The sequence below is a fragment of the Penicillium malachiteum genome (assembly GCF_028827825.1).
Source record: "Penicillium malachiteum strain IBT 17515 chromosome Unknown utg000001l:1.0-8184562.0:1.0-8186909.0, whole genome shotgun sequence".
Lineage (NCBI taxonomy): Eukaryota > Fungi > Ascomycota > Eurotiomycetes > Eurotiales > Aspergillaceae > Penicillium > Penicillium malachiteum.
This window is the reverse complement of record NW_026643094.1, coordinates 55699-81683: the sequence shown is the minus strand read 5'-3', so window position 1 is coordinate 81683 and position 25985 is coordinate 55699. Positions and strand designations below refer to the sequence as shown.

At 44.4% G+C, this 25985-nt stretch overlaps 11 protein-coding genes across 11 annotated transcripts; 6 read left to right on the top strand and 5 right to left on the bottom strand.

Annotated features, from left to right (window-relative positions):
* Positions 1-1131: 1131 nt before the first annotated feature.
* On the top strand, positions 1132-2706 carry N7483_000036 (carboxylesterase/lipase family protein; the record flags this gene model as incomplete). Its single annotated transcript, XM_057083474.1, has 1 exon — positions 1132-2706. The coding sequence occupies one exon, from the start codon at positions 1132-1134 to the stop codon at positions 2704-2706; it is 1575 nt and encodes a 524-aa protein (XP_056949623.1).
* Positions 2707-4314: 1608 nt separating this feature from the next.
* On the top strand, positions 4315-6057 carry N7483_000035 (FAD-binding oxidoreductase; the record flags this gene model as incomplete). Its single annotated transcript, XM_057083473.1, has 7 exons — positions 4315-4424; positions 4499-4758; positions 4833-4894; positions 4965-5055; positions 5117-5450; positions 5500-5699; positions 5777-6057. 7 exons carry the CDS (start codon positions 4315-4317, stop codon positions 6055-6057), a joined length of 1338 nt encoding a protein of 445 aa, XP_056949622.1.
* Positions 6058-10170: 4113 nt separating this feature from the next.
* Positions 10171-10813, bottom strand: N7483_000034 (PaaI family thioesterase; the record flags this gene model as incomplete). Its single annotated transcript, XM_057083472.1, has 2 exons — positions 10171-10203; positions 10265-10813. 2 exons carry the CDS (start codon positions 10811-10813, stop codon positions 10171-10173), a joined length of 582 nt encoding a protein of 193 aa, XP_056949621.1.
* A 663-nt stretch (positions 10814-11476) lies between these two features.
* On the bottom strand, positions 11477-11834 carry N7483_000033 (uncharacterized protein; the record flags this gene model as incomplete). The annotated part of the gene is made up of 2 exons (XM_057083471.1): positions 11477-11580; positions 11729-11834. 2 exons carry the CDS (start codon positions 11832-11834, stop codon positions 11477-11479), a joined length of 210 nt encoding a protein of 69 aa, XP_056949620.1.
* Positions 11835-12402: 568 nt separating this feature from the next.
* On the bottom strand, positions 12403-13024 carry N7483_000032 (Intradiol ring-cleavage dioxygenase; the record flags this gene model as incomplete). Its single annotated transcript, XM_057083470.1, has 3 exons — positions 12403-12761; positions 12818-12830; positions 12872-13024. 3 exons carry the CDS (start codon positions 13022-13024, stop codon positions 12403-12405), a joined length of 525 nt encoding a protein of 174 aa, XP_056949619.1.
* A 1823-nt stretch (positions 13025-14847) lies between these two features.
* Positions 14848-16775, top strand: N7483_000031 (uncharacterized protein; the record flags this gene model as incomplete). The annotated part of the gene is made up of 7 exons (XM_057083469.1): positions 14848-15159; positions 15185-15516; positions 15570-15741; positions 15816-16270; positions 16309-16423; positions 16486-16589; positions 16652-16775. 7 exons carry the CDS (start codon positions 14848-14850, stop codon positions 16773-16775), a joined length of 1614 nt encoding a protein of 537 aa, XP_056949618.1.
* Positions 16776-17689: 914 nt separating this feature from the next.
* Positions 17690-17968, top strand: N7483_000030 (uncharacterized protein; the record flags this gene model as incomplete). The annotated part of the gene is made up of 1 exon (XM_057083468.1): positions 17690-17968. One exon carries the CDS (start codon positions 17690-17692, stop codon positions 17966-17968), a length of 279 nt encoding a protein of 92 aa, XP_056949617.1.
* Positions 17969-18361: 393 nt separating this feature from the next.
* N7483_000029 (uncharacterized protein) lies at positions 18362-18745 on the top strand (the record flags this gene model as incomplete). The annotated part of the gene is made up of 1 exon (XM_057083467.1): positions 18362-18745. The coding sequence occupies one exon, from the start codon at positions 18362-18364 to the stop codon at positions 18743-18745; it is 384 nt and encodes a 127-aa protein (XP_056949616.1).
* A 12-nt stretch (positions 18746-18757) lies between these two features.
* Positions 18758-19651, top strand: N7483_000028 (uncharacterized protein; the record flags this gene model as incomplete). Its single annotated transcript, XM_057083466.1, is given in 2 exon segments — positions 18758-19231; positions 19247-19651. 2 exon segments carry the CDS (start codon positions 18758-18760, stop codon positions 19649-19651), a joined length of 879 nt encoding a protein of 292 aa, XP_056949615.1.
* A 575-nt stretch (positions 19652-20226) lies between these two features.
* Positions 20227-21531, bottom strand: N7483_000027 (uncharacterized protein; the record flags this gene model as incomplete). The annotated part of the gene is made up of 4 exons (XM_057083465.1): positions 20227-20576; positions 20667-20734; positions 20798-21177; positions 21241-21531. The coding sequence occupies 4 exons, from the start codon at positions 21529-21531 to the stop codon at positions 20227-20229; spliced, it is 1089 nt and encodes a 362-aa protein (XP_056949614.1).
* Positions 21532-24293: 2762 nt separating this feature from the next.
* On the bottom strand, positions 24294-25592 carry N7483_000026 (NADH:flavin oxidoreductase/NADH oxidase; the record flags this gene model as incomplete). Its single annotated transcript, XM_057083464.1, has 1 exon — positions 24294-25592. One exon carries the CDS (start codon positions 25590-25592, stop codon positions 24294-24296), a length of 1299 nt encoding a protein of 432 aa, XP_056949613.1.
* Positions 25593-25985: the final 393 nt, after the last annotated feature.

The window sequence follows — 25985 nt, the reverse complement described above, 5'->3', positions numbered from 1 at the left end:
TGAAATTTAATTTTCGCTTCATCATCCTCCACTCTATCCAAGGACTTGAGGAACGGAGAGTGAAAGAAGGCCGCACTCAGGGTGACGAGATATTCAAATGTTTCTTCAGTATTCAAAATTGATGACGTAGGAGTGCACGTAGGAGATAAAGCGAGAGAAAGGGTTAATCGATGCATCCATGTCATCGAATTCGTGACTAAAGGGAATGTAAGGGTGGAACCCTTTGGAATTACATCAATTCCAAGGTTGATATACGCGTATTCGGAAGTTTAATTACCCCTGTTGTGAGCAAGAACATGATCTTAAATGCAGAATTGGGTAAGATAAAGCCCTGAGAGAGCAGCCTATTACAGGGCATATTACCTGCACATGTGAGCATGATGAAGACCTTCAATTTTGGAAATGTGGGAGTTGGGATGATATGATTTCCGCTGTTGAAAGATACATGCAGGTGCTCGCAATTACAGTATTATACGAGCATTTCAACGCCCGGGCGGGAAAGCCGACTCGGAGTATTGTAATATTGGAAATACGTAAATTTCGTACGAAACCCACCTTGGGCAACCGTGAAACTCGTTTGAGAACGGAAATGATTACCGAACTTGGTATGCGTTTCAACAACCTCATCCGAGTCCGAGTCATCCCCACATGCATCTCCGAGTCCAGGGATATATCACCACCGGCAAATATCCTGTCTTGGCTTTCGGTGATTTTGATTTCTATCTGCAGTAACGGACTCCGGGTTCCTGAATATTAACTTGCATGTCCTGAAGAGTGTGCGTAAGCCCGCTAAAGCCACCCGTTAACAATTCACCGAGACGAATCCACCACTCTCTGTCCCAGATCAAGATCTGCAGGGGAAGAAAAAAAGCCGGGAAGATGTTGCCTCGAATTAAGTGGATTGAAGAGCTTGGCTACGAATGAGTTGACACTGGCACTTAATTTCGGTATGGATCTACCGTGACCTCTTCAGAAGGCGAGCAAGCGAAGAAAGAGGAGATGTACCTATTCCAAGACTTAAAAAGCGACATGTCGGCCTTCGTTGACTGAGAATTTTCACTCCACAATTTCAATACAAGCTATCTGCTTCTTCTCTTTTTGCAACGGTTCAGTTGCTTATTCCTCTTGACTATGCGTCACAACGCGCTCCCAGTTGCTGCCCTGGGCCTGGTGCCCTTGGCCTCCGCTGCGCTCTATGACACTGTGATTGATACTAAGTATGGATCTGTCCAGGGTTACCCAGCCTTCAACAGTACCAACACTGGTAACATGACACATTGGAAGGACATCACCGTCTGGAAGGGCATTCCTTTCGCTGCTACCACTGGCGGCCAGAACCGCTGGAAGGAGCCTCAGCCTGTTAGCTCTTGGAGTGGCACTTTAGATGCTCGAAACTGGGGTAACATCTGCCCTTCCGCTACCAACTCCGCCGATGGCTTCACCATTGATGAAGACTGCTTGAACCTCAACATTTGGTCTCCTGCCAATTCCACCGATGCCAAGCTCCCCGTGGTTATGTGGAGCTACCCAGCTGAATCCACAGCGGCCGATGCTCTCTTTGATGGTGGTGGTATGGCCGACAAGGGAATTGTGTTTGTCAATTACAACTACCGTACCGGCCCATTCGGCTGGCTCGCTCACTCTGAGCTCTCGGCGGAGTTCGAGAAGGTCACTGGTTCTAATAGCTCCGGAAATTGGGGTATGCTCGACCAGTTTGGTGCACTTAAGTGGCTCCACGAGAATATTGCTGATTTCGGTGGTGATCCTGAGCATATCACTGTTCAAGGCCAGTCTGCTGGCTCCGCTGCTACCCAGCATATTTTGTACGGCAATCTTACTAAGGGATTGATTGTTGGTGCTATCATTGAGAGCGGTGTCCGTGACCCACATGACCCTCTCTGTACTAGTCTTGCGGAGGCCTACACTACCCTTGATACTGCTTTGGATAATGGTGTGACCTACCTCGATACCCTGAATGTCTCAAGCATTGCCGAGGCTCGTGAGTTAACTATGGAGGAGCTTCTTGATGGCGCCACTAGCTCTACGTTTGAGGCTGTTCTTGATTATTATGCACTGCCTGACACATACTTGAATATCTTGAAGAAGGGACTTGCCCACGATGTGCCCGTTATCACCGGAAACAACAAGGATGAGAACGGCGCTACGTATGGTCTTGATATCTCCCTCGAGGAATACTATGAGGATGTGAATGAGACATACAGTGGTGTTTGGGTGGACCGTTTCCTTGAACTATACCCTGCAAATGACTCCACAACTGCTTCTGGTGCCTACAACTCTATGTGGACTGACCGTTCGAAGGTTGGAACGTGGTTCTGGACTCAACTTTGGTATAGCGCGAAGAGTCCTAAGGTCTGGAACTACTTTTGGGATCACGCTCCTCCCGGCCAGGACCAGGGTGCCTACCACGAATCCGAAATCAACTACGTCCTCAACAATTTATATGCCACCGACAAGCCTTGGAAGGCCGAGGACTATGTGATCGCTAGGAAGATGAACGACTACTGGGCCAACTTCATCAAGACCGGTAACCCCAATGGCGCTGATACTACCGTTGAGTGGCCTGCTGTCAGCACCACCAAGAAGACTGTTCAGCATGTTGGTGATGGATGGGGTCCGATTCCCATTGCTTGGAGCAAAAAAGTCGCTCTTTACAAGGACTGGTTTGCCACCTTGGTCGCGTACTAAAGGTTGAATGTTTGTATCCATCTGCTGGATTTTATTGTCATTCAATAATATTCTATTCGTGAGCACTCTGTTGAGGAAATTCTTCAATGATCGTTCTGTCTATTCAATGCAGACCATATACCTGCCAATTACCAACAAGAATTTGACAATATGCGCATGGTTTTCTTGCACGTAAACGAGGAGAAACAACCCATCTTATGATCGCTCTCAAGCGGCAAGTCGTATGTAGTCAAAGGTGGCTTTGCTCTACTCGCAGTAACCTTGGAAGTGGCGAAGAACTTTAGCTTGAAGTTCATAATATTGTGTTCGCATGTACGCTTTAGTCCCAAAAGTCGGTCCTACCAGTAAATAGGATTTCCATTTTTCCATTTTTCCTTCTTCTTCTGGGATCAGCATCCGGAAATCATGAGGCAAAAGTTGGCAGAGTAGTCAGTCTGTACCGTGCGATTCCCCGACAAGGATGACCAGGCTACCAAAGGGTGATGAATACTCAAGATATCGGGAGGCTTTTGAAGAGGAAGATAAAGAAATTTCGACATTGGCTCGTCTTAGTCCGAGAAGACTGAGCACTTGAGCAAGTTGGTTTTGGTTGAAGCTTGATATTGGCTTTGGGTTCGTTGGATGATGAAATGAGCTTTGATGCGATGACTTCGGGAACATTGGCATCCGGGCAAGTTCTGGAATTTATCAAGCGATTGAGAGTTCTTTTAAAGTGCAAAGCGAAGTGCTGCTCGTCCGGATGTCTGTTCGAATATTTGAATGTTTTGCCCTTTCATCACCGTCGAGTTCGACCGGAGTCATGTTATGTTCAAAATTCAAATCGAATTTCCTGTCATGTAATAGAATATACCTATCTCTCCTAGATACTGAGTAAAATTTCAAAAAACAAAACAAAATACTACCTAGTAGTTATTGACATGATGCTGCGATCTCCTATTAGGTTTCGATTTTCTTGAGTTCATGGGCCTGAGAAGGAATATTGATTTCCATTTTATTACTGCTTTGCATTGCTTGACTCCTAGTCATTTGGCCCCATTTGGCCCTCAAAGGTCCATGCATTCAAGGCTGCACGTTCAAAAGGCCTGGAGAGGGCGAGGAGGGGCACAAGGCTGCAAAGTGGAGGCGGTTGATGCACGTTGACGTAAGGAAAATGATCTGGTTTATGATATCTGATAGGATCTGAGCCTGCGAAGTGCGAACATTCGCAACAAAATCCAATATTTAGTACTGACAATGATTGACCGAGTTCGTGAGGGAGTACTTTACTCCAGGGTCTTCATGCAACGGTTGAAATGGGCGAGATATCATGATATTGGCAGTGCGAGCTAGGTGATTCCACATTGAAGACTAGCTGTTTGAAATGTCTAGGGATTAGTCCATTCCCCACATCTGGATGAAAAGATAAGAGAGGAATTTTTTAAGTGTACAAGTAACCTTGGAAGTGGAGGGTTGAGCAAAGGGCCCCGGGGGCCCATGTGCACATCAGGATGTGCAGGGGTTGGAAACAGAATATGCATATGTATAATCCATAGATCCTTTCGTCTCAAGGTTGGAAGTTGAAACCTGACATTTTCCAAACTTCACTTCTCACACTATCATCCATCTACCATGGTTTTCAACACAAGAGCGGCTTTTGAAGAATTCAAGAGTGTCTTCCCCAACAAAGTGATCACCTCCGATACCAAGTCCGAATACCAGGCAGCGGTCGCAATTCCCTGGTCGCAAACATGCTGGACCCCAGCCGCTGGATAAGTATACCTGAGCAACGCTCAAGAACTTACTGAAGCACTAGCAATCGTCAAAAAACGGGATCAAAGTTCGCAATTCGCACCACTGGGCATAATCCCAATGCCGGCTTCAGCAGCGCTGATGAGACGGCGATCGTTTTGGATATCCGTCAGCTTCAGTCAAAGGAGCTCGGCTCAGATGGAGTCGCCCGAGTGGGATCTGGAAATACTTGGGGCGAGGTGTATACCTGGCTTCAAGGACATAATTTGTCGGCGATTGGTGGTCGTGATCACAATGTTGGGCTGGGGGGTTTACTACTTGGAGGTATTTATCATGCTTCCAGCATGGCTTTTGCAAATGTCTTGGATTAAAGTTGGAAGGCTAATGAGTGACGAAAGGTGGCCTGGGCGCTTCTCCAAATATGCATGGACTAGGTGTTGATGGTGTCAAGAACTTTGAGGTAGGTCGTCTCCTTTTTAAAGCGACAGTATTGAACTTCAAGTTTGGCGAAGACTAATAGATATGTTTAGGTCCTCTTGGCCGATGGCACATTGATCAATGCCAATGCGAAAGAAAACACCGATCTTTTGCGCGCTCTGAAGGGAGGTGGACCTAACTTTGGTAAGTCGTCTGGTTTCATGCTCTCAGCATCTTACTCTGGGTCTAATCATGCGTTATGTAGGTATTGTGACAAGATTCGATTTGGAAACCCACCCTCTTATCAAGGTAAAATACGAAATCAACCTGTATAAGCTAGAGGATCATGTGGAGATCAACAAGGCAACAGCGGCGGTTCAAGAGGCCATGGAAAGTGACCCCAAAATTGGATTGTTCACAAATTTCAACAACGGGTTTGCCGCCGTCGGCTTACTCTATGCCAACACTCCCCACGAGCGACCTGCCGTATTTGCTCCTTTCTATCATCTGCAAAGCCTGATAAGCGCAGCCCTGCCTTCCACAGATGGCGCTCTTTTATCGCTAGCTCAAGCTATGGGTCATGCGCAAGAGTCCAAGAAGTAAGTTTGGCATCCTGAAAAAATCACACTCAGTACTAAGATCTATTAGGCGGGCTATTTCTACTGTCACCACCAGAGTATCACAGGACCTTTATGAATGTGCTTACAAGGCGTGGGCAGAGGTTTGTAAGATCCTGCCAACCGACTGTGTTCTGCATTATACAATTCAACCGTTCGGCAAGGCTGCTGCCCAGGAAGGAGAGGATCGTGGAGGGAACATAATGGGTCACCAGGGTGTTGCAAAGTGCTGTAAGTGCATTTCGTATTTACTTGTCCGAGGTTCAATCAATCTGGGCACTGAAAGCTGACTTAAACTGAAACCATAGGGTGGGTTTTTACATGTGAGTGGCCTGAAAGTGATAGCGATGATATTGTAGCACAAAAAGCAGTGGCCACGATGGCTGAAAGTGTTGAGGTACTGGCAAAAGAAAAGGGGCTTCTACTTGAATTTAAGCCTATGGGATTTGCTACCGGATCGCAAAACGTCCTTGGCAGTTACGGAGCCGCGAACCTCAAGCAGATGCGGGAGGTGGCGGCCAAGTACGACCCTGAAGGGCTTTTTCAGAGATCTCAGTATGGTGGCTTTCTTCTACGTGACACTATCTGAGACTCGGAATTCCAGCGTCCCAATGTGCAGGCTCAAAGCTCAATGTGATATGGCTCAAACCGCGCAAGAAATTTCACTGCTTCAATTGACTAGTGAGTATGAGCAAATACATGTCAATAGAAAATAAGTCGGAAAGCTACATCGTCATGATCCACTCCTGAGCCGTTATATATCAGATGCTCTTCCAGTTTCAATCACAGGTGTATTTGGGAATCAGCAAATCGTAGATCTGTATTTGGATCCATATTGTATTGTACCGCGAATACTTTTATATGCTCCTCAGAAAGAATTCCCTCAAGCACGCACCCTTCAAACAAGTTAGGATGATATTCTTTGAGAGGGTGATAAGAAATTGCCGTACCGAATTGTTGTTTTCGGCAGTTCCTCCAACTCGTGACTTGATTCTTCAAATCATCCAGATCCGGTGGTTCCACAGGGTTTTGACGGTGGCGATTTATCTGGGCATCAATTAAAGATGGCTGATGTAAAATCTCTGACGTTCGGCTGTATTCGCCAAGCCTGGCCGTCCGTACAACTTCATCAACGCAGGGGTTTCCCGATCTCAGTTCAGGCAAAGTTAGTCTCTCGTTGTCGAATGATAGTTGGGGAGTATATCCGTGCTCTAAGTAAAACATGAGCAAAGCTAGTGCAAACATATCGGATGCCTCTGACAAGATGGGTGAAGGGCCGTTGAATGGAAGTGGGAGATCTGGAAAGACTGGATTGAGTTCTCCGCAAGGGCTGGCAGCGCTAAAGTCACAAAGAATAGCTGAAGACAGATCATCAAAAAGTACGTTATCAACCCTTACATCTGCGTGTATGTTACCAAGGCTGTGAAGATGAGATAGAGCATCGGCAATATCGCAATATAATTTGATCCGGTAAGCCTGTGTGGATTTCACATATGCAGGTAATTGTTGATATCTGCGAAGATATACTCCCTCCGGCTGATTGGTATTGATAGCTTGGATAATGTGGGGATGTGGCCTATTTTGAAGCAGTTGTAAGACCATTTGTTCATTTCTCAATAAATTGAAATGAAATAATGTGTCCGAAGCATAATGCCACATATCACGTCGAGATGCATCAGAACCAGGTGGCGCGAAAATTCGACACGTTTTAGAACAATATGGTCGTTAACGTTGTAGACCTGGCCGGCAGCCCCAACAGCCAAGATATCCAGATCATGCTGATGTTGTAACTGCACGGTATAGGTCTCGCATATTGAAGTGCCAGTGTCTTCTGACATGCTCGATCAGATTTTGGACCTGAGATCGTCCGTACTTGTGCATGAAAATGAGACTTTTCCTCCTCTTTAAAAGGAGGGGTTATGCGAGACGTAATGCGAAAGGCTGGAATCTCAAGGGAGAGACTGATTCAAATGTTGGGGACAGTAAAAGAAGTTAGTTCGAGGGGAACAACCGTGACATTTGAACAGGTAATATGACACATCATGATGTGCATGATATCTCTCACATGATTCCTAGATCGCTAGGTTTACATAGACATCTAAATCAGTCCAAATCAGTAGTACTGTCAGTAGCGCTTTTGATCCAAAATGTTGAAAACTGCACGTCATGATGGGGAATGTCTACCTAGTATATAATATGAAGTAGCCCGACTGCTCCCTTTCCTAAATTGCCTTTTCTAAGATCCGATAAAGAAATATACATGTATGCATAACCTTGGAAATTCAATCAGAATGTACTATGGCTCATTAGTGCAGCCTGAGGTAAAGATAAAGTATTCATGAATTGGTCCCGAGGTCTGAATCATTCTCATACTATATAATATTATATCCTGCACATGTGGCCTCACTAATGATGACCCCTGTTTTGTTTTAAATAGTAAAAGCTTGAAGTCAAAGTTTGACTTTACTATCATTGCCAATTGTCAGGATATCATGATGCTTTCAAGAATTCGACATATGAAAAAAATATCTGAGTTGACAGCCAGATTGAATGGATAAGCTGGAGGAATACACCGGAGTTCATCTTCTGAAAGATCTTACTCAGGGCTTCATTCAAAATTGTCTCTCAGTAATGAGGTCGCAAGTGCACATGTGGGTTCACTCACTCGTTCAGTCTGCCCGGCACCAAAGACGCTTATATGAACCAAATACACATGATGAACCATATGTGTTTTCGCAATTTGCAGTAATCAGTCCGTATCCGCCTAGCTCATCACGATTTTGGTATTGAGTGGTTTGTCTCAGAGTCCATGTGCCATCCGTGTAACCCAGAGGCCGACCATCCTCGCCACAAAATGGGGCTGTGCCATGCCAAACACATACCTCCATACCACGCCCGTTGGAACAGGTATCGTCAGCATTCACTGCAATAATGAAAAAAGCTGCAATGAAAAGGCCTTTGAAGCTCATCATCATAGCTTTGAAGGAGAATGGTGATGTTTAGGAATATGGTTGAGGAGGTCTCTTAAGCGTGATCCGATTCAAGTTGCGAGATGATGATCCGAGTCCCACATGTGCAGCTGGTCTGGTAGGGTTAACAGGAATATTTATACAAAAGCCCTACCTCATAAGTGGGACTTTCAAACTTGAACTTTCAAACTCGTGAAATCTTAAGTTAAGCAACATTGATGCCTGTTCCAAGGTTGGGCTGTCACACAGCCTTGGAAAATTTCAGACTACTAGACATCAATATACTACGTGACACAAGATATTAATTAAGCTCATACATAGCTGGGATCCAGGTGGAGCTTTTTGAATCTGTCGCCCTATGTCATCCAGACAGACTGGGTATAAGGCTCAACTCTGAATCCAGAAAGCTCCGACTAATCCGGTGCTTTGTGACATGTGTTATGCTCTGTGAATGACAAGACCGCCTTTGTCAGACGGAGTGACGAGTAGTAGTGAAATGATGTGAATCTCTTACACTAGCTGCCAGTGATTACTAACAGAATCTTCAGATGAGATACTAGATTTCCACCTATTGGGGTCTTCATTTCCGAAGTTGAACAAGAGTGTCACCATTGAAGCCGAATCGAGACAAGTATGGGCAATCGTCTAGAGTGGCCTCCACCAATTGTACAGTGATTTTTCTTCTCAAACATCCAATCTAATGCAGTCAGTCCTCTGGTTCCGGCCTCTTTTATTCACGCTCGTATCATGGGAAAATTTCCGTCAAGGCCTACTGTGATGCTATGAGCAAAGGTCTTTCACCACTATCATGTGCGCATTTAACATTGGTCATGTGGGAAATCAGTCGCTTCACTATTTTCACTGATCTTCGTTAAATAGCAGGGAGCAAGATGGTCATCAATTGATATTTTTGTTATCTGTCGAGTTCAAATTTGCACCATGCGAACATAGGGATTAGACTCAGTCTGGCGCCGCCGACCGAGTTCTTATTATCAATGAAGTTATCCTTCAATAAAAAACAGCATGAGACCTGTTCTTAATCAGATAGTCAACAATAACCTTGGGAGTAAACTCTCTGAGGATGATCCGGTGTAAAAAGCTGTTCATGATCCATCGATTTTGGAATTATTTCACATCAAGAAAATTGCTACCAGGTGAGATTTGCTGCATGTCTCATATATATGTATCTTTCAATAATAGGGTTTAAATCTACCACCTGAGACCACATTCCGAAATCAATTATTTCAATCATGGTATAAAAAAACGTTCGAGTTAGATTATAATGCATAAGCGCATTCACTGTTTTCTAGTCGACCTTTGCGGAAGCACGTGTTCTTCTGACAGTAACAAAGTATGATGCAGGAAATTCTCATTTGATGAAATAAGGTCATATTCGAGAGAAGACGCAAAAACTGCAGAGGAGGAGCGAAAGGGAAGAAATATGTGATGAAAGGTCCCCTAATACTATGTGCGGTCTGAACCCACCAGTTGGCCAACAGGACTTATCCCAAGTCCCAAATCTCGTCTTTATCCCATAAATCATATGATCTCAAGTTTCAAAGCTTCTTGGAACTGCCAGTTGATGACCAATTAATGATATTCAAATGTTGGAATTGAAAATTCAGAGCCAGAGGGTTTGGTCCTTTCTAGTGCGAATCCCTGACGCGTATACGAAAATGGTCGTGTAAAAGTCTCAAAGTCTAAAACACTCGTGACGGTGACATCCCCTTACCCTAGAGTGGAGCTTTGAAGGGCCGTTCCAATATCTAGTGTGTCTATAGTTAGCAGGGTGAAAATCCAAAAAGATGCTTGTTCAATTACTCATACCGCAGTCTGAATTCCTTCCAGGTAGATTCCTTTCGCATGGGCGATGGCCTTTGGCTGCTGGTCCTCAATAACAGCCAGTGTTTCAACACTCCCATCAACAAAGACTTTTCTACCATCCACTTTGACCACATTTGCCCTCAAAACAACATACGAGTTTGTCGGGAGCGCACTTCGATAATCAATTGTTAAGTTCCCCGTCACCCCGTACCCATTTGATAAAGCTAGCGAACAGACCAAGCCTAGTATTTCGTCAACTAACGTGGCCAGGACACCCCTATGGACAGTTTTCTTGAAGTCAGCTAATCCCAATCCAAAATAGCAGATGCAAACAACCCGTTTTCCCTCACCATCGCTCCAAATAAACGGAGACAGGGGTAGTCTGTCATGTCCTTTCAAAAACTTGAAAGCAGGGGAACCTTTGTGTTTGGTCAGTTCAATGAAGCTTGTGTCATTTTGTAGGGCTTGTGAGAATGAATGACCATCAATGTAGTTGTAGATTTGTTGCACTTCGGAGTTTTGTTGTCTTAGCAGCGAGGAACTTGGTGCCATGATGGAAAGAGAAGCTTCAGAGGTCACGGTATGAATCTTCGAACTTGTCTCCGTTGAATTAGTTGGCTATGAAGGCGTTGGGCTGGGGATTTTTGGTTTTATATCAGGATCTGTGTCCTGGTTTCACCGCTACTTCATATTTTAACTGTAGATCTTCTTATCCCTTGGGATTGCATCGGACTAGTTGTACCTCCGTAGGTACAGACCTCCGGACTTCATGTGTTATCAGACTTGATTCCAAATAAAATTGTGGAAGTTGAACTTGTGTAGATCACGGGAATTGTACAGTTGATTCTGAACAGGGAATAAAAAAGAGGGAGAATAGAATGATACAACTAAGAGGGAAATTAAATCGAGATGTTTGCTGAACTAATTATTCCTCTAGGCTGTAGATCTGTATAACTATTGATTGACAGTCCCGGAGGACTCAAAGTCTATCTACCAAGAGATGAAATATGAGAGTCAAACAAAGGATATGGAGTAAAATTGTTCAATACTAAGTGGCTTGACTGTGTAATATAGTACAAAGACTTAGTATTCCAAATTCCACTTGATCTACCTATTCATCAAATCATTGCTAAGCAGAGTACTTGACTCTGGAATCTTGGAATAATAATCCCCATGTTAAGGCTTAGCAAAATTAGATTCATCCCCGAAATTGATCTACCTGTCCCACTCGGCGTGCACTTTCCAGTCCATATTCTTACAGTTCTCTGCCTTGATATAGCGTTTTGCAATTTCAATTGAGACTTTGTCTTGGTCACTCGCTGCGTCAAACACAAGAAGAAATTCACAGATCACTCACTCCAGTATTTGAAAAACGTTCTAGCCCTGATAGATCAGATCCTTCTTATCTTTGACCTTGAAACTTTTCTAGAAGGCCTGCCAGGTGGTTTTGAGCTTTGCAGGACATACAGTCACTCTCAAACGCCGATAAGACATGTTTGATCAATCCATCAAGGACCACCAGAGCATACTTCCCCAAGCCACCCTTGATGATTTTCACCGCCGATTCCGCCATGACAGCAGCGGGACCCTCCTATATGCTTCCAACTGACGCGATGCGCAGAATCCTGGCAATATTGAAGTTGTGATTCTCGTTTTTCACATAGCCCTTCCCTTCCAGGCTCTCCATACAGGTTCAAAGTGCATTGATTGTAGCCAAGGCTGTATTGGACTTTGCTGAGGCATCACAGCGGGTTCGCTGTCGCGCCAAATGATTGCTCTGGGGCAGCGTAACAATAGGAGTGGCAACAGGCTACAATAGGCCAAGACAAGGGAGCAACTTAATTCAAGTTGAGGAGTTGTAGCATTCAGGAAATTTAGTGAGTGTGGTACATATTGAAGTTCTAGTCTATGGGTGGTCTATTTCTATACTGTCTACAAAAAATGGAAGACATGAAGGTCATACATGTAGTATCACACCCGAGATGATTCTCGCCAAACATAAGAAAGCTGAGGGAAATCAAGTCTCTAGTCTAGTTTGATTATATCAGCAGACATTGAGTCTCCAAGGTAACATACCAACTCCGCGCCCACACAACTCAATGCTCCTTGCAAGAGATCAAACTCAGCGAAGGGAAAGGAGCTTAGGAGTCACCGACATAGTTGTCACCGTGCTCGATAGCAGTGGTGTCAACGCCAAGGGTGATGTAGCCAATCATACCCTTAGTGAAATCATGGCCATCAACGGGGACAACATTGATGATGGGACTGAAACCGCCAGCAGTGTTGTAAGGGAAGATACTGTCCTCGGCGTTGGTGGTACGGTTGATTTGAGTGTGAGAGGCATATGGCTCTAGTGCCATGATATTCTCCTCAAGTGCCTCATCAAAGTACAATTGACCAGTGCTAACAGTGTTGCCAGTAGTAATCGTGCCATTCTCGCGCAGAATCCAATCAGTGTGAACCTGAACATGGATGTGAATGGAGCGCTGAATGTAGAAACCTAAAACTGATTGTCAGATCTTGCCAGAAGAAGCCGTGCATTGATAGTGAGCTTACCAGGGAAGATAGTCTTCATCTCCATTAGGCCATTCCGATCAGTAGGCCACATACCACGTAAAAAGGTGGTCTCGTCGGTGTGTAGATCGGTGAGACCAATTTGGTAGAACGACGATTAAGCTCACTACGGCTGATGTGATGTTCGCCATCATGAGCGAACACAGATGCACCAAGGGCAATAAAGGGGAGAGCAATAGAGAGATGCATTTTGCGTATTGAATGCAATGAAATGATTCAACTGCTGACAATAGAAGCCTTGAGTATGGCAAGAATTCAGTCTTGACAAGGACGAGCTCAATGTTTATAGTGATTCCATCAATTCTTTGTGGAACAGATTTGAAGAGACATTGACATAAGACCTCCATCTGAACCAGGTTGATAAGCTCGGCAATTTTTGAGGTAGCATTTGATCATTTAGGCAGTGGATCCATAAGAATACACTTTTGTAGCCCCATTTCTCACATGTCCCATTATCTAGGACCTTAGCCTATCAATAGGACGGGTTTTCGAATCGTTGGATTTGATGAAAGTAGCCAAGAACTATAATTTCGGACCGTCAACGCCTCGGGATTTTGTGTAAAGATGCTTACGTCGCCGAAATACGTGTCGTTTTCGTACTTACTTGAAACTTGAAGTTCCAAGAGTGTTCTTCATACATTTAACCATGAAATATGCAGATAACTACTATACACTTCACGGGGCCTCTTCAAGGTTAATCGCTTAACAATTATCAATAGGGATACACAAGATCAAAAGTGCCTTTTTCAAAAATAGGTATATAATGGAGTCACTCAATGTCATTCATTCCTTTCTCTCCCATATGCAACAATGAATCCTGAAATTAATTATATTTCTCACTTCCCAGGCCGTGTGGTGAATCCACTCAGTTTCTAGGCACTCGGTCTCTAGGATCGAGGATTCACTGTCGTCACTCTTCCCCGGAAGCCATTTTTCCATGGAATAACATCCCCCTCAACCGGTTGAGACATTTCCCAACCGGTAAGAAGATCATTTCCTTCACTCGTCAAGAGTGAGCTGCCAAGAGTGAGAGCCAAAATCCGATTCATAAATTCAATATAGTTCAAGAGAGTAGCCGTGATATTGAATTGTTGTGACCATCAAAAGGCCCAATGGGTCAACTAGTACTTGGAGATCTGGGGTAATCAACTAGAGCTTGCTTAATTCATACTATTAGAAGCCCTGATGTTTCTATAGGGCCACGCTGGAATTTTCTCCTTCTTTCGTATGCGTCATAATTCCCTTCATTCCAGTACCAAGATAAAGGTGTGGGGTCCAATAGGGCTCTTTGGGGGAGGACTCGAAGTGGGAATGGAAGTGCACCTCCATGACTGTGTGTGGAGTGCTGTGTGGTGAGGGAGAAGGTGAAATCTATGGAGATCAAGTGAACCAAACCAACACTCAACAGTATTATCAACAACAATCCACACGGTCCCCGGGATCCTTCAGAGATTCCTTTATGCTTGATATTCCTCCAAAAGAGGTAAACCTTGGAGCATTTAAGAAAACTTGATAAGATTCCAAGATTACTACTATTGAGAAAACAGGAAGTGGAATGGAGGGGTTTCCGAGTCTGGTTGGGACCGAACAAAAATTTCAAGTTAGAACTGGAATCAAGCGAACCATTAAGTCAAATATTTCGGAAATAGTGGACCTTGTGAGAAATGAATTTCAATTTAGATGACTATTTCCATAATAGGATGTATCCCCCGGGGGAAACCTTGACCACAACCATGCCACTGGCCAACTCAACCTTGGAACATTCCAAGGTGTGAATGATTTGATTTATATTCCTGGGACAACTTGAAGACTCAATATTCGGTTACAATCTCAAATGTACCTACGTTCAAAACATTGAAATGTTAGAAATACCCTTCTCTTATAGTCACGTTTCAAGGTTGGTATAAAGATTTGGAAAACTGGAAAGTCCTGCTTGAAATCCTTTAATCAACTTCAACCAGTTAAAGAGGTTATAACGACTCTTCCTTGACCGTGACCACCGCATAACCAAAATGATTGAATCAAAACACAAAGTGAATATCCCTTGCACGAATACGACATCCTTTGTATTCAGCGCAGGCAACCAAACCCCATCATCTCAGGAATCACCTCAGTATTTCGATGCCGATGTTCCTTCACGGTGTTTTACAATGGCCCAAGCCAAGGTGTGGGTCAAACAATTTGCCAAAGGTCTTGAAAGTCTCGGGCTTGGACCAAACGGCAAAGTCCTGCTATTCTCAGAAAATCGATTATACTTTCCAGTTCTTCTATGGGGCGTTTCGGCTGTGCGGTGCATCTTCACTGCAGCTTCTCCCAGTGCTTCAGTAAGAGGTAAACCATTATTACCAGATTCAAATCTTGCACATGTCATTTAATAAGCTGACACTTCACATGAAAGAACTGAATTATCAAATTCAAGATTCAGACGCGAAGGTTTTGTTGGTAGGCCAAAAACAAGTTCCTGTGGCTTTAGAAGCGGCGAGAAAAAGTCATATTAAGAACAAGAATGTGTTTTTGTTCTGCCACCCCGAGGAAGAGGTACCAGCTGAGATCTTAGCCCAAATTGCACCTTGGACGAGTATCTGGAGACCGGCCGAAGAGGTTCAATCATGGTCCTGGAGGAAGATAGACACCCGTGAAGAGGCCGAAGGAACGACTGTGATTCTTAATTATTCAAGCGGGTGAGCAAAGGTGATTTGTAGGGTGAAGGTGAGACATACTGACATTTATTTAGAACAACTGGTCTCCCCAAAGGAGTTAAGATTTCGCACTATAACATCGTCGCAAATTGTACCCAGCTTCTTTACAAACTTCTGGTAGCCCCGGAAATCCCAAAAGGGATTGAGCGCAAGGAGAGACTTGCTACTTCAGGGGAGAGATGGCTGGCACCTCTTCCAATGAACCATGTATATGTGAGACATGCACCCTTTTCACATATAGCAAAACGTGAGAAGTTGGATTAGGCTGATCGTTCTTACAGGGCCAAGCATACTACTGTGTGAATGCTGTTATTCTGCAAGCCAAGGTCTTTATCATGAAATCTTTCTCTGTTCAAAAATACTTATTGTACATGGACATCTATCATATCACTTTCATGGCAACAGTTCCGGCCATTATGGCAACTACCTCGAAGCAGCAAAACCCTTCAATTTACAATTTGCGAACCATTGAAACAGTACTTAGTGGATCAGCACCATTGAGTCCCGATCTTGGTCGTCTCATTGAAAATTTGTATCTGCGACCGGGTGTATCGGTCAAGCAAGGGTGGGGGATGACGGAAACAACATGTTCGATCACCGGATTTGCTCCGGACATTGAAGATGACGGACGCTCCATTGGGTGGTTAAATCCTAATTGCGCGGCAAGGATCGAGCAACTTGACGATCGAGATTTTAGTGGAGTTGCACCCCAAGGTGCTCTGTTGGGGAGATTTGGGTGGCTGGACCGAAAATTATGAAAGGGTACTATAAGAGACCACAGGAGACAGAGGAAGCTATCGTTGAAGCTGGTGGACTTCGTTGGTTGAGAACGGGTGATATCGGATATATCGATGATCGAGGGTGCATTTACATTGTGGATCGTTTGAAGGTAGGCATTTCCCTCAAGTGTCAATCGCTGTTCAGCAAATGCTAATCACAAACAAAAATTAGGATTTGATCAAGGTGAAGGGGCTCCAGGTTGCGCCTGCAGAACTAGAGCAGTACCTTTTAACCCACCCTGACATGGCTGATGCTGCGGTCGTGGGCGCTAAGATGTAAGTGATATAGGTTATCCGAACAGAATTAATCCCGCCTTTATAATCTATTGTGGATAAAGTGGAGGAGGAGAGTATCCACGAGCATTTATAGTGCGAAAGGGAAAGGTTGTAACGAAAAAGGAGATTCAGGAGATGATCAAGTTACACTTTGCATCTCATAAGTGCCTTACTGGCAGTGTGTAATTTCTTGACTTGATCCCCCGGACAGGTATTGGGAAAGTCATACGTCGAGAGCTACCTGAAATCGAGAAGGAATCTCAGTCGATTCGTAGTAGTCAACCGTAGTTCTACGGGCAGTTAGTTTTTTCTGTTTATTTCATAGTAAAATTCAGGAGGTAGAAGAATCAAGTCAAGATACTGCATGCCAGTGGTTATCAATATCAAATTGCTTCCATAGGTGCGGATGATTGGTCCTCAAATTTGTGAACTCTGAAATCACCATCGCTGAAAATGATACACTGGAAGTTCAAGTTTGAAGACATGCATCTGGATGTACCGGGGAATAAAATTTGGGATATGCATCCATGTATACCATATCAATCAATCTGAATTATCAGTATTTCCATTTTAACTTGAAATGCCAGAATATTGGAGCTTTGTTTGAAGCTACAAGAACATTCTCAACATTTGAACAAGGATATCTGGACTTGAGCGCTCCCACGTCAAATATTCAGTTTGCGATATTCGACATCCGATATGTTTGAAATTTATCTCCTAAGGCCTGACTTCAACCTGGGAAGTTCATTTGAATCCAATACTACTCTTACAAGTGTTTCATGCACACATGTGCATATATGAAACAATGGGGATGAATTCCGGGGATCTTTGAGTGGTATGACTCCATATGAGTTTGCCGAGAGGCGCCTCGGTAAGAATAGTTGCCCCGGGGTTCCAGCCTTGGAACATAGAACTTGAATCCGCGGGACCAGCAAAAATAGAGATTATAGTATCATGATTTGGCTCGTTTTGCAAAGAATATAAGAGCCTTCGAACTACTACTATATATGAATTTGATAATTTCACAACCTGCCTATTGAAAAACATCACTTACGCCAGGGGTTTACTCTCGAATGCAGCATTGAACCTCCTTCAGCAACATGAAGTTACTCTCTGAGACCAATATTTCGAACAGTCACAGCTATTTGTCTGAAAAACACGCCGTTGACGAGAGCGATGGGGAAGATAGTATTGCGTACACTGTTACCGAGCAGCCGATCGGAACCAGACGTCCACTACGACTGGTCTGCTTGGGTGCTGGGTATTCAGGACTCATGATAGGCATCATGTTCAATGAACAGAGGAAAGATAAAAATGCGGAGCTAGTCATTTACGAACGAAACAGCGATCTCGGAGGAACTTGGCTTGAGAATCGGTAGGTTTGATGCCGGATGGCCCGGAGAATGTGAATATACTCGATATATTGAGGGATCAATAACTTACTAGTTGTTATTTAAAAATGTTCATAGATACCCTGGCTGCAAATGTGATATTCCGGCTCATAATTACGCTTATATCTTCGCGCCAAATCCAGAATGGCCGAACTACTATGCCACATCGGAGCAAATTCATGACTATATGCATTGGGTGGCCGATAGTTACGACTGCCACCAGTATTTCAAATATCAACATACGGTTGCATCGGCTATTTGGAATGAGGAAGAATAAAAATGGGATATCGAAGTGAAGGCCCCTGATGGGACTTTGATTCACGACAAGGCTGAGGTTTTCATTAATGCCGGTGGGATCTTAAAGTCAGTATTCAAGTTGTCATGCTAGGTACACCATTGGTTTGGGCTGACAGAGTCAATAGCAATTGGAAATGGCCAAATATCGATGGAATCCACAACTTCAAGGAAAAGCTTGTCCACTCCGCCAATTGGGATCAGGAGTATGACTTTACTGGAAAACGGGTGGCAAACATTGGGATTGGCTCATCTGGAGTTCAAATTGTCCCCCAACTGGCTAAAGTCGTGGACTCGATGGACGTGTATATCCGGACGCAAACTTGGATCTCTCCCGCACCTGGTATAAATGAGCCAACGGAAAATGACCCAGAGATGGATTCGGAGCTGAATTTCACCGAAAAGACTCTTGAAATGTTCAAAGAGCCCCAGACGTTGCGTGACTACCGGGCCGCAATTATGGATCGGTGAAGCAGCAACTTTATGCGCGCAATTTCGGGAAGTGATCCTCAAATGAAAGCTCAGGGATTGTTCCGAAACATCATGGTCGAGCGACTGGGAGATTCTCTGAAAGGCCAGAAGGCTGCGAAACTGCTCCTCCACGACTTCCCTGTTGGCTGTCGGCGCTTGACCCCTGGTCCTGGATTTCTGGAATCTATCACACAAGAGAATGTTGAACTACGTTGGGATGATATCGAAAAAATCACTGAGAAAGGCATCCAAACACGGTCGGGCCAGGAGATTGAGTACGATGTCATTGTATGCGCCATGGGCTTTGATACTTCTTTCTGCCCATCATACCCCCTCATTGGAAGAAGAGGAGTGAATCCGGCAATAAAGTGGACTAATAAACTCCCTGGAGCTTACTTTGGTCTCACATCACCAGATATGCCACCAGATATGCCAAACTACGTTTCCTTTATAGGACCAAACAGTACCATTAGCAGTGGATCACTCGTGCTTGGAATCTAGGCAACTGCCATTTACATCTATAAGTGGTTTCAGAAGCTTCAAACTGAGGACATTCAAAGCTTTGAAGTGCGTCATGATGCTAATAAAGAATACAATGAGCATATGCATACCTACCTCAAGAGAACCGTCTGGACCGAAGGCTGCCGAAGTTGGTACAAGCGTGGAACAATTGATGGTCCCGTTGTAGCTGTCTATGGCGGTAATACCTTCCAGTTCATGGAAGCTATCAAGAATGCTCGTTGGGAAGATTTTAATATCGAGAAAACTTTCAAAGCCAATCGGTTTTCTTATCTTGGCAATGGATTCACCAAGAGAAAAACCTATGGAGGCACAATTGGTACTACACAGACACTGGACTTTGAGGAATACTGGCGTTCATTTGTGCTACCGGAAATCCACGAATAGTCAGATTATTTATTTCGAGAAGGAGTCAATTTCTTTTTCTCATCCAATGTTTGAGTTTGGTATAAGAACCCTTTATCTATCAATGTAAAAATCTTTGTTTAGTCTCCTGCAAACCCACATCACTAAATGAAGTCAAATATCTTAATTTCCTGTCTATGAGGCTTTTTCCAATTCTAGATACAGCGATCAAGAGATGCCTGTGATAGGGATTTCAACAAAGGAGTAGTTCAAGAGGAGTAGGCTACAAGTGCTTCTCAGCATCCGAACCCTACTAACGAGCTCCATTATCGCACCCCCATCGGCCACTGATCCTACTGGCCCTGAGTACAAAGTCTATTGATATCACATCCAGTATTGACGTCTGGCCTAAAATTTTGAAATATCTAAATAGGAACATCACCTGTACCTGTGCACAAGTACAAAACAAATGTCTTAGTCTGAAGTATGAAATTAATGTCCGAATGGTATTATAAAACTTGAAAAACAAAAATCTTACAAAACGCTCACTTAAAATGCACCCTCGGTAGTGCAAGAGCCACATAAATGTAGCTTTCATAGACTCATAATTAAATTCATCAAACCATTGAGCCCAAGGAATGATGAGATTGTCCATCCCATTTCACCCTTACATCTGTTTGCACATGGACTGGCCCCATGTGATCCATGTTGTAGCTTGAGCCATAGGATACTTTATCCATAGAGTTCTGTTCCCTTCCGGAGCCGTATGAAAACGTTGTAGAATTGCCCATGCGAGGGAAGTCACCGTTATTTAGCGACTTTTTATATTCGTTATCATATGAGCCTGACCCACTACGAGGGCCTTTCCGCCAGTGGCTGATCAGACTTGGGAATGTTGGAAGGCAAGTCACGATGACACTCAAATTAACCTCAACATTTTCCCAGATGCCAGTGGTACCTTCGGTGGCTTTGAGAGTAATATGAGTTAGCAATGCACATGTGAGTTGGGGCGTCAATAAAGGACAGAACCACGCGTTTCGTTGGTACAATGACATACCTGTGGGGTTATTGATGTCAACCTGTGTGACAACACAAACAATATGCATCATGTCCGCAATACAGATACTGATTTTCAATGTTAGTTCTACTATTTTCACTCTGGTTGGGAGGGTCATCTTCAGGACTCACAGGATGCCGAAGCAAAAAAGTCCAGAGAGAAGTATCTTCTTTTTGCGGCTCATCTTCAGTCTCCACACAACCGGTTGTGGGAGACAGAGAATAAGAAAATCCACCACCATGTTGATACTACTCATGACATACCACGTTGCGATTATATTAAAGTTGGCCGAGTTTGGCAGCCAGGGTTTCCATTGTGCCTCAATTGGGTTGTATGCAAAGATCAACAGGCATTCACCGGTAATGAAGTAGCCAGCAACCAGGAAGCCGACAATCCACGAAGCAATGCGAAAGGACTTTTTTATGTTGAAAATGCGATGGTACAGGAGAAGGACTGCTGCTTTCGAAAAAGAGATGCTCGCGGCGTATAATACATTCTCGGCTAGTGTGATCTAGACAAATGATAATTCAATCAGTACATCTTTCGTGCCCGAGTGATGGACTTGATATTTTACCTTGAGAAACTTCTCTAATGTCGCTGCGCTGTAATATTCGATGTTGTATCCACCGTGAGCAATAGTAGCGTCCAGGACTGTGACGACTAAGCATCCGTATGCGAGTAGGAGGGCTATCAGGCTGAACCAGTCGTCCCATTTCACTGACACTGATATTCTTCGAGAGATGAATCGTAAAATGACCGCAACCGTTGAGAGAAATGTGAAAACTGAGGTAATAGCCACAAGAGTGATATTTCCGTGCTCGATCCCGCTAGGCATTAAATCGACGGGTGACAACATTGAAGACATTGTGAAGATAATTTCTTGTCCAATAGACAGGCACCTGGACAAACTCACATGGTAAAAGACGCTGATGGCCCTTAAGAAAGAGCGGGACTTTCAATGATAAAGAAGGAGAACGGGGGTCCGAACGTCATTGTGTTCGAACTGGAAATGAGTAGAATGTGGGGGCTAAGAAGTTGCATCATTTGTCGCGACATGGAACTTTTTCTGATTCGTTTTGTGCATGTGGGGTGTTCTCTATGCACTATTAAAAGAAACAATGAACCTGGAAAGATTGCATGCAGGAGGAGCCGGAATAAGGCGGGGCAACGAGTGAGCAAGATACTTTCCACATCTCTTCATTGTTATTCAGGCGCCCCACGCGAACTGTCCATCGTAAATGGACAGATGAAAAGAATGCATGCTTACTGGGTTCAGTTGTTGAATAATCTCGAGAAAATAGATCAGCCATTCCCATGGGGTCCAAGATTTCCAAGATTTCCAAGATTTCCAAGGTCTTCTCCCTTCAAGGCTGCGGGCCGCTGCGGGGCACGGATCCTACAGGAATCAGCAGGTGGATATTTTGAGATGTAGAAGGATGGCCCCCACGTTCATCTATTTGTTTTTTTTTCTCTCTGTTCAGCTACGCGGGGAACTTCTTTGTCAGGACTCAAGACTCACGAGTTCTCAGACATAATCACCTCTTTACAGAGACGACATCATCCATCGTCAGCTTGGACATCTGGCGCGATGAAGAATTCCACCTGGTGCAAGATGTGATTACCTACGAAGATCAGCCCCCAAAATTGAGATTAGGTACATACATTTTTGGTCTGTGCTAGAGGTTTGTGGACTCAAGATCATTGAGCCTGGAACACCTGGGCAAGTCAGACCATCTCCAATTACTAGGTACCACTGGCAAATATGTAGGTGGAGGTCACTTGCATTGATTTAACTCATCATTACCGCAATACGAACTGCTTGACATATTCAATTCAGTATTGCTACTTGCAAATACTCGTACTCTTTAATATCTATTGTATACTCGACCCTGTTGGCAGCAGCATCCCTCAAATTATGGGGCCAGGCATACGTGGGTTCCAAGGTTCCAATACGGGAGATGATTTCGTGCTGACACTTCAAACGTTGAGCAGTATGATTACCATCAAACCTGTCCAAGGGGGCTTGTGTGTATATCATTCCATCTGGGATCTCACTAGCATCAGTCAAAATGAGTTTCACTTAGCTAAGAGTTGGATAATCTTCTAAGATTCATATCAGATGATGACTCGGAAGTTTATTAGACTAAAAGAAGCTCACCATTCCAATATTCTAGTAAATCTCGCACTATGGAGAAAATATGTGAAATAATATTAATATGTATGATTTTGGATGCAGTATGTAGAGTGTTGCAGATGTCTGAGGCTCTACTACCTAGTGAAGAGGGGAACCGTTAGGCAGTGTATTCTAGATACACGGGTCGATCCAGCTAGCATGAATGGATAACACCAACCAACATGTACGTTGTAGCCGGACTACCCCGTAGGGGTGGGATGAGAGATGTGTAGGAGTGTGTATTCTAGATTATAACGACGGGCATTCTTGTACGTACAAAGATGGGACTGAAAACATGACAAAACAGAGATGTAACCAAACGGTAATTCTTAGCACGGTACGTGTAGTAGGGGACAGGGTACCCCACTACACTAGGTAGTATGTAGGGTAGGGATGGTGCTCTACTTCCAGGGTTGGGAACACACGGGTATTTCAATGATCTGTCTAATCATATTTCTTACTGGTACAAGATTGAACATGAATCACCACGCAATCTACTTTAAATTGATCAACACTTGAATGGGCCATAATCCAGCCCTGGAGTCTTCTGAGTTCCACTATGATGGTGCGAGTCTTCCATGACCAACATGGTTCAATGCTATTCATTCAAGAACCAACACTATTTAGTTACATATGACTCAGATTGACTTAAATCGGCCCCATTGCACTGTTGTTCATATGTGATTCCTACATGTACTTTCTATGCAAGTGCGGTGTACAGATCCGTGACAAGACAGGCTTCGGGTTCCAAGTTTATCTCAGTATATCCAATCATTGGATTCTGCTAGGAGCTGGAGAGGGGTCATAGAGTCCACTATTGGGGGCGGATTCAGCCTGGTTCAGGCCAAAACAATCCCAAGTGGCACCGATTGGCCATCATTGCGCATACTGATACGGGTCATATGCACGTATATGCACGGTCCATTTGAGTCAACTGGTCTATGGAAGGCTGCCATTGGTGATAAAAATCAAATCCTGGCCGGGAAATTCCAGTTGTGGCCCTTGTGGGGGCCAAAAAAGTGTTCATAGTAAAGCCTCAACATCTACGATCGCCCCCTCTTCAACGTTTTTTTTTGCCATTGTCAATTAGAAATCAGCACATGCACTCGTCAATTATTTCTTTTTCTTGCAAATCTACGCATGTTTTTTCCGAACTCTTTTTTTATCAAGAGACACATAAGACCAAGCTTCAGACCGGTCCGGCCTTCCAGACACATGTTGCACAGTAGCATGGGAGGCAACCTAGTGTAGTATAGGTAGGGAACGTTAAACAATCTCAATCGCTGTAATATGTGAATTCTCTTAAGTGTTTGATCTAGTATCTGGGCATATGTGCCATGTGGCCCATCACGGGGTAGTCAAGCAAGGTAAATGATCTTCAACTATATGGCAAAATGGGAATATCAATGTAACATTTGAACAGGCTCAACTGTAACAGAATTTAAAGTAGCCACTTATAGTAGACCCCGACCAAATTGCCATGTTAGTGATACTTTTACATCCAGCTTCTTTGCTGCCAAAAAGACCCAATTTGGCTCGCGCAAGAACTCTCGGGCGATTAAAACGACATCTCCATTAGGTTCTCCTGTTGAGTTTGTCTCATCATTTGTACCTTGTACTATATCACGAGCCGCTTCAGGGTCTCGTATTAGCCCAACTGCACCCACAAAAGTCTTCTGTCCCGCCGCGCGAACCGCTTTGCGAATCTCCCCTGCAAGATCCACTTGATAGTTTCCATGAGGTTGAATACTTTGTTCATGATGATTCCCACCCGAGCTAACATCGACTAAATCGACTCCAAACTCCGGCAGGAGCCTGGCAAGCTTCATTGACAATAACAAGTCCCAGGTCCCATTCTCCGCTGCTACAGAGTTACCTTCAAGCCACTCCGTCCCACTAATGCGAAGAAATAGTGGCACTTCACTCCCAATCTCCGCTCTGACAGCAGTCGTAACCCCGCGTACAATACGACACCGATTCTCGAAACTGCCCCCATACTTGTCATCCCGGCGGTTCGTAATCGGACTGAGGAACTGACGAAGCAGATACCCATGCGCACCGTGAACTTCAATCACGTCTACTCCAGCATCCACAGCTGTACTTGCCCTCCTTGCAAATGCTGCAACAACCTCCGCGATCTCAGCCACGCTCAGATCCCTCGGCGCCCAGTAGCTCGTCTCACCGGGTGACCATTTGAACTCTTCTCCACAAGAAGGAGCAATGACATCATCAGGCCACCCCCAAGCGCTCTTATACGCCTTAACAGCACCACGTCCACCAACCCAAGGTGTAACGACACGACCTTTTCGTCCAGCATGCGCAAGTTGTATTCCAAGTTTCGCGCCCTGGCTATGAACAATATCCGCAACGCGACGCAGCGCTCTAAATTGACTGGAATTCGTACCTTGCCACAAGCCAGAGTCATTTGATGAGATCCTGCCATTGGGCTGTACGGCTGTAGCTTCGATCATCACTAGCCCCACACATTTTGTGGCGAAATGGCCAAGGTGTGCAATGTGGAAATCGGTTAACGTGCCGACATCGTCGGATTCTGGGTCAGCCTCAGAGGAGGCCATACACATTGGTGCAACAATGATGCGGTTTTTGAGGGTAAAATTGCGAATCTTGAGTGGTTGGAAGAGAGTTGGTGTGTGAGGGCCAGGGTCGATGGCTGCTCCTGGGTTATTAATTGGGGTGTAATATGGGATCCCAGGCGCGCCTACTGCGCGTGGTGATACGAAGGTCGAACCCATAATGTGGTATGTATATCCTTTTGCAATTTTGATATGCGTTTGATGTTTACGGTGATACTATCGTTTCTTTATCTCCTTTTGATGTTACCCATGGGTAATGAGTTTCCGGGGATGTGGGAATGTGGCCGGGGGTTAGAGTTTTGACCTTTTTTGTGGTCGCAAGGAGCGCAAGATCATTTTGAGAACGTTTGAATGCCTTGGTGATAAGTTAATCATCAAAATGGTCGCCACCAATATTTGAAAGATCCTCATGTTTGTTCGGGTCGATTAAAACTGCTCACGGTGATCTGCGCTCAGTATAGGGACAGCGCTAGACGGTCAACTCCGAATACAATATTTTGTGATTCTATTTCCTGGACATAACAATAATAAGAGCTCGAATAATATCCAGGT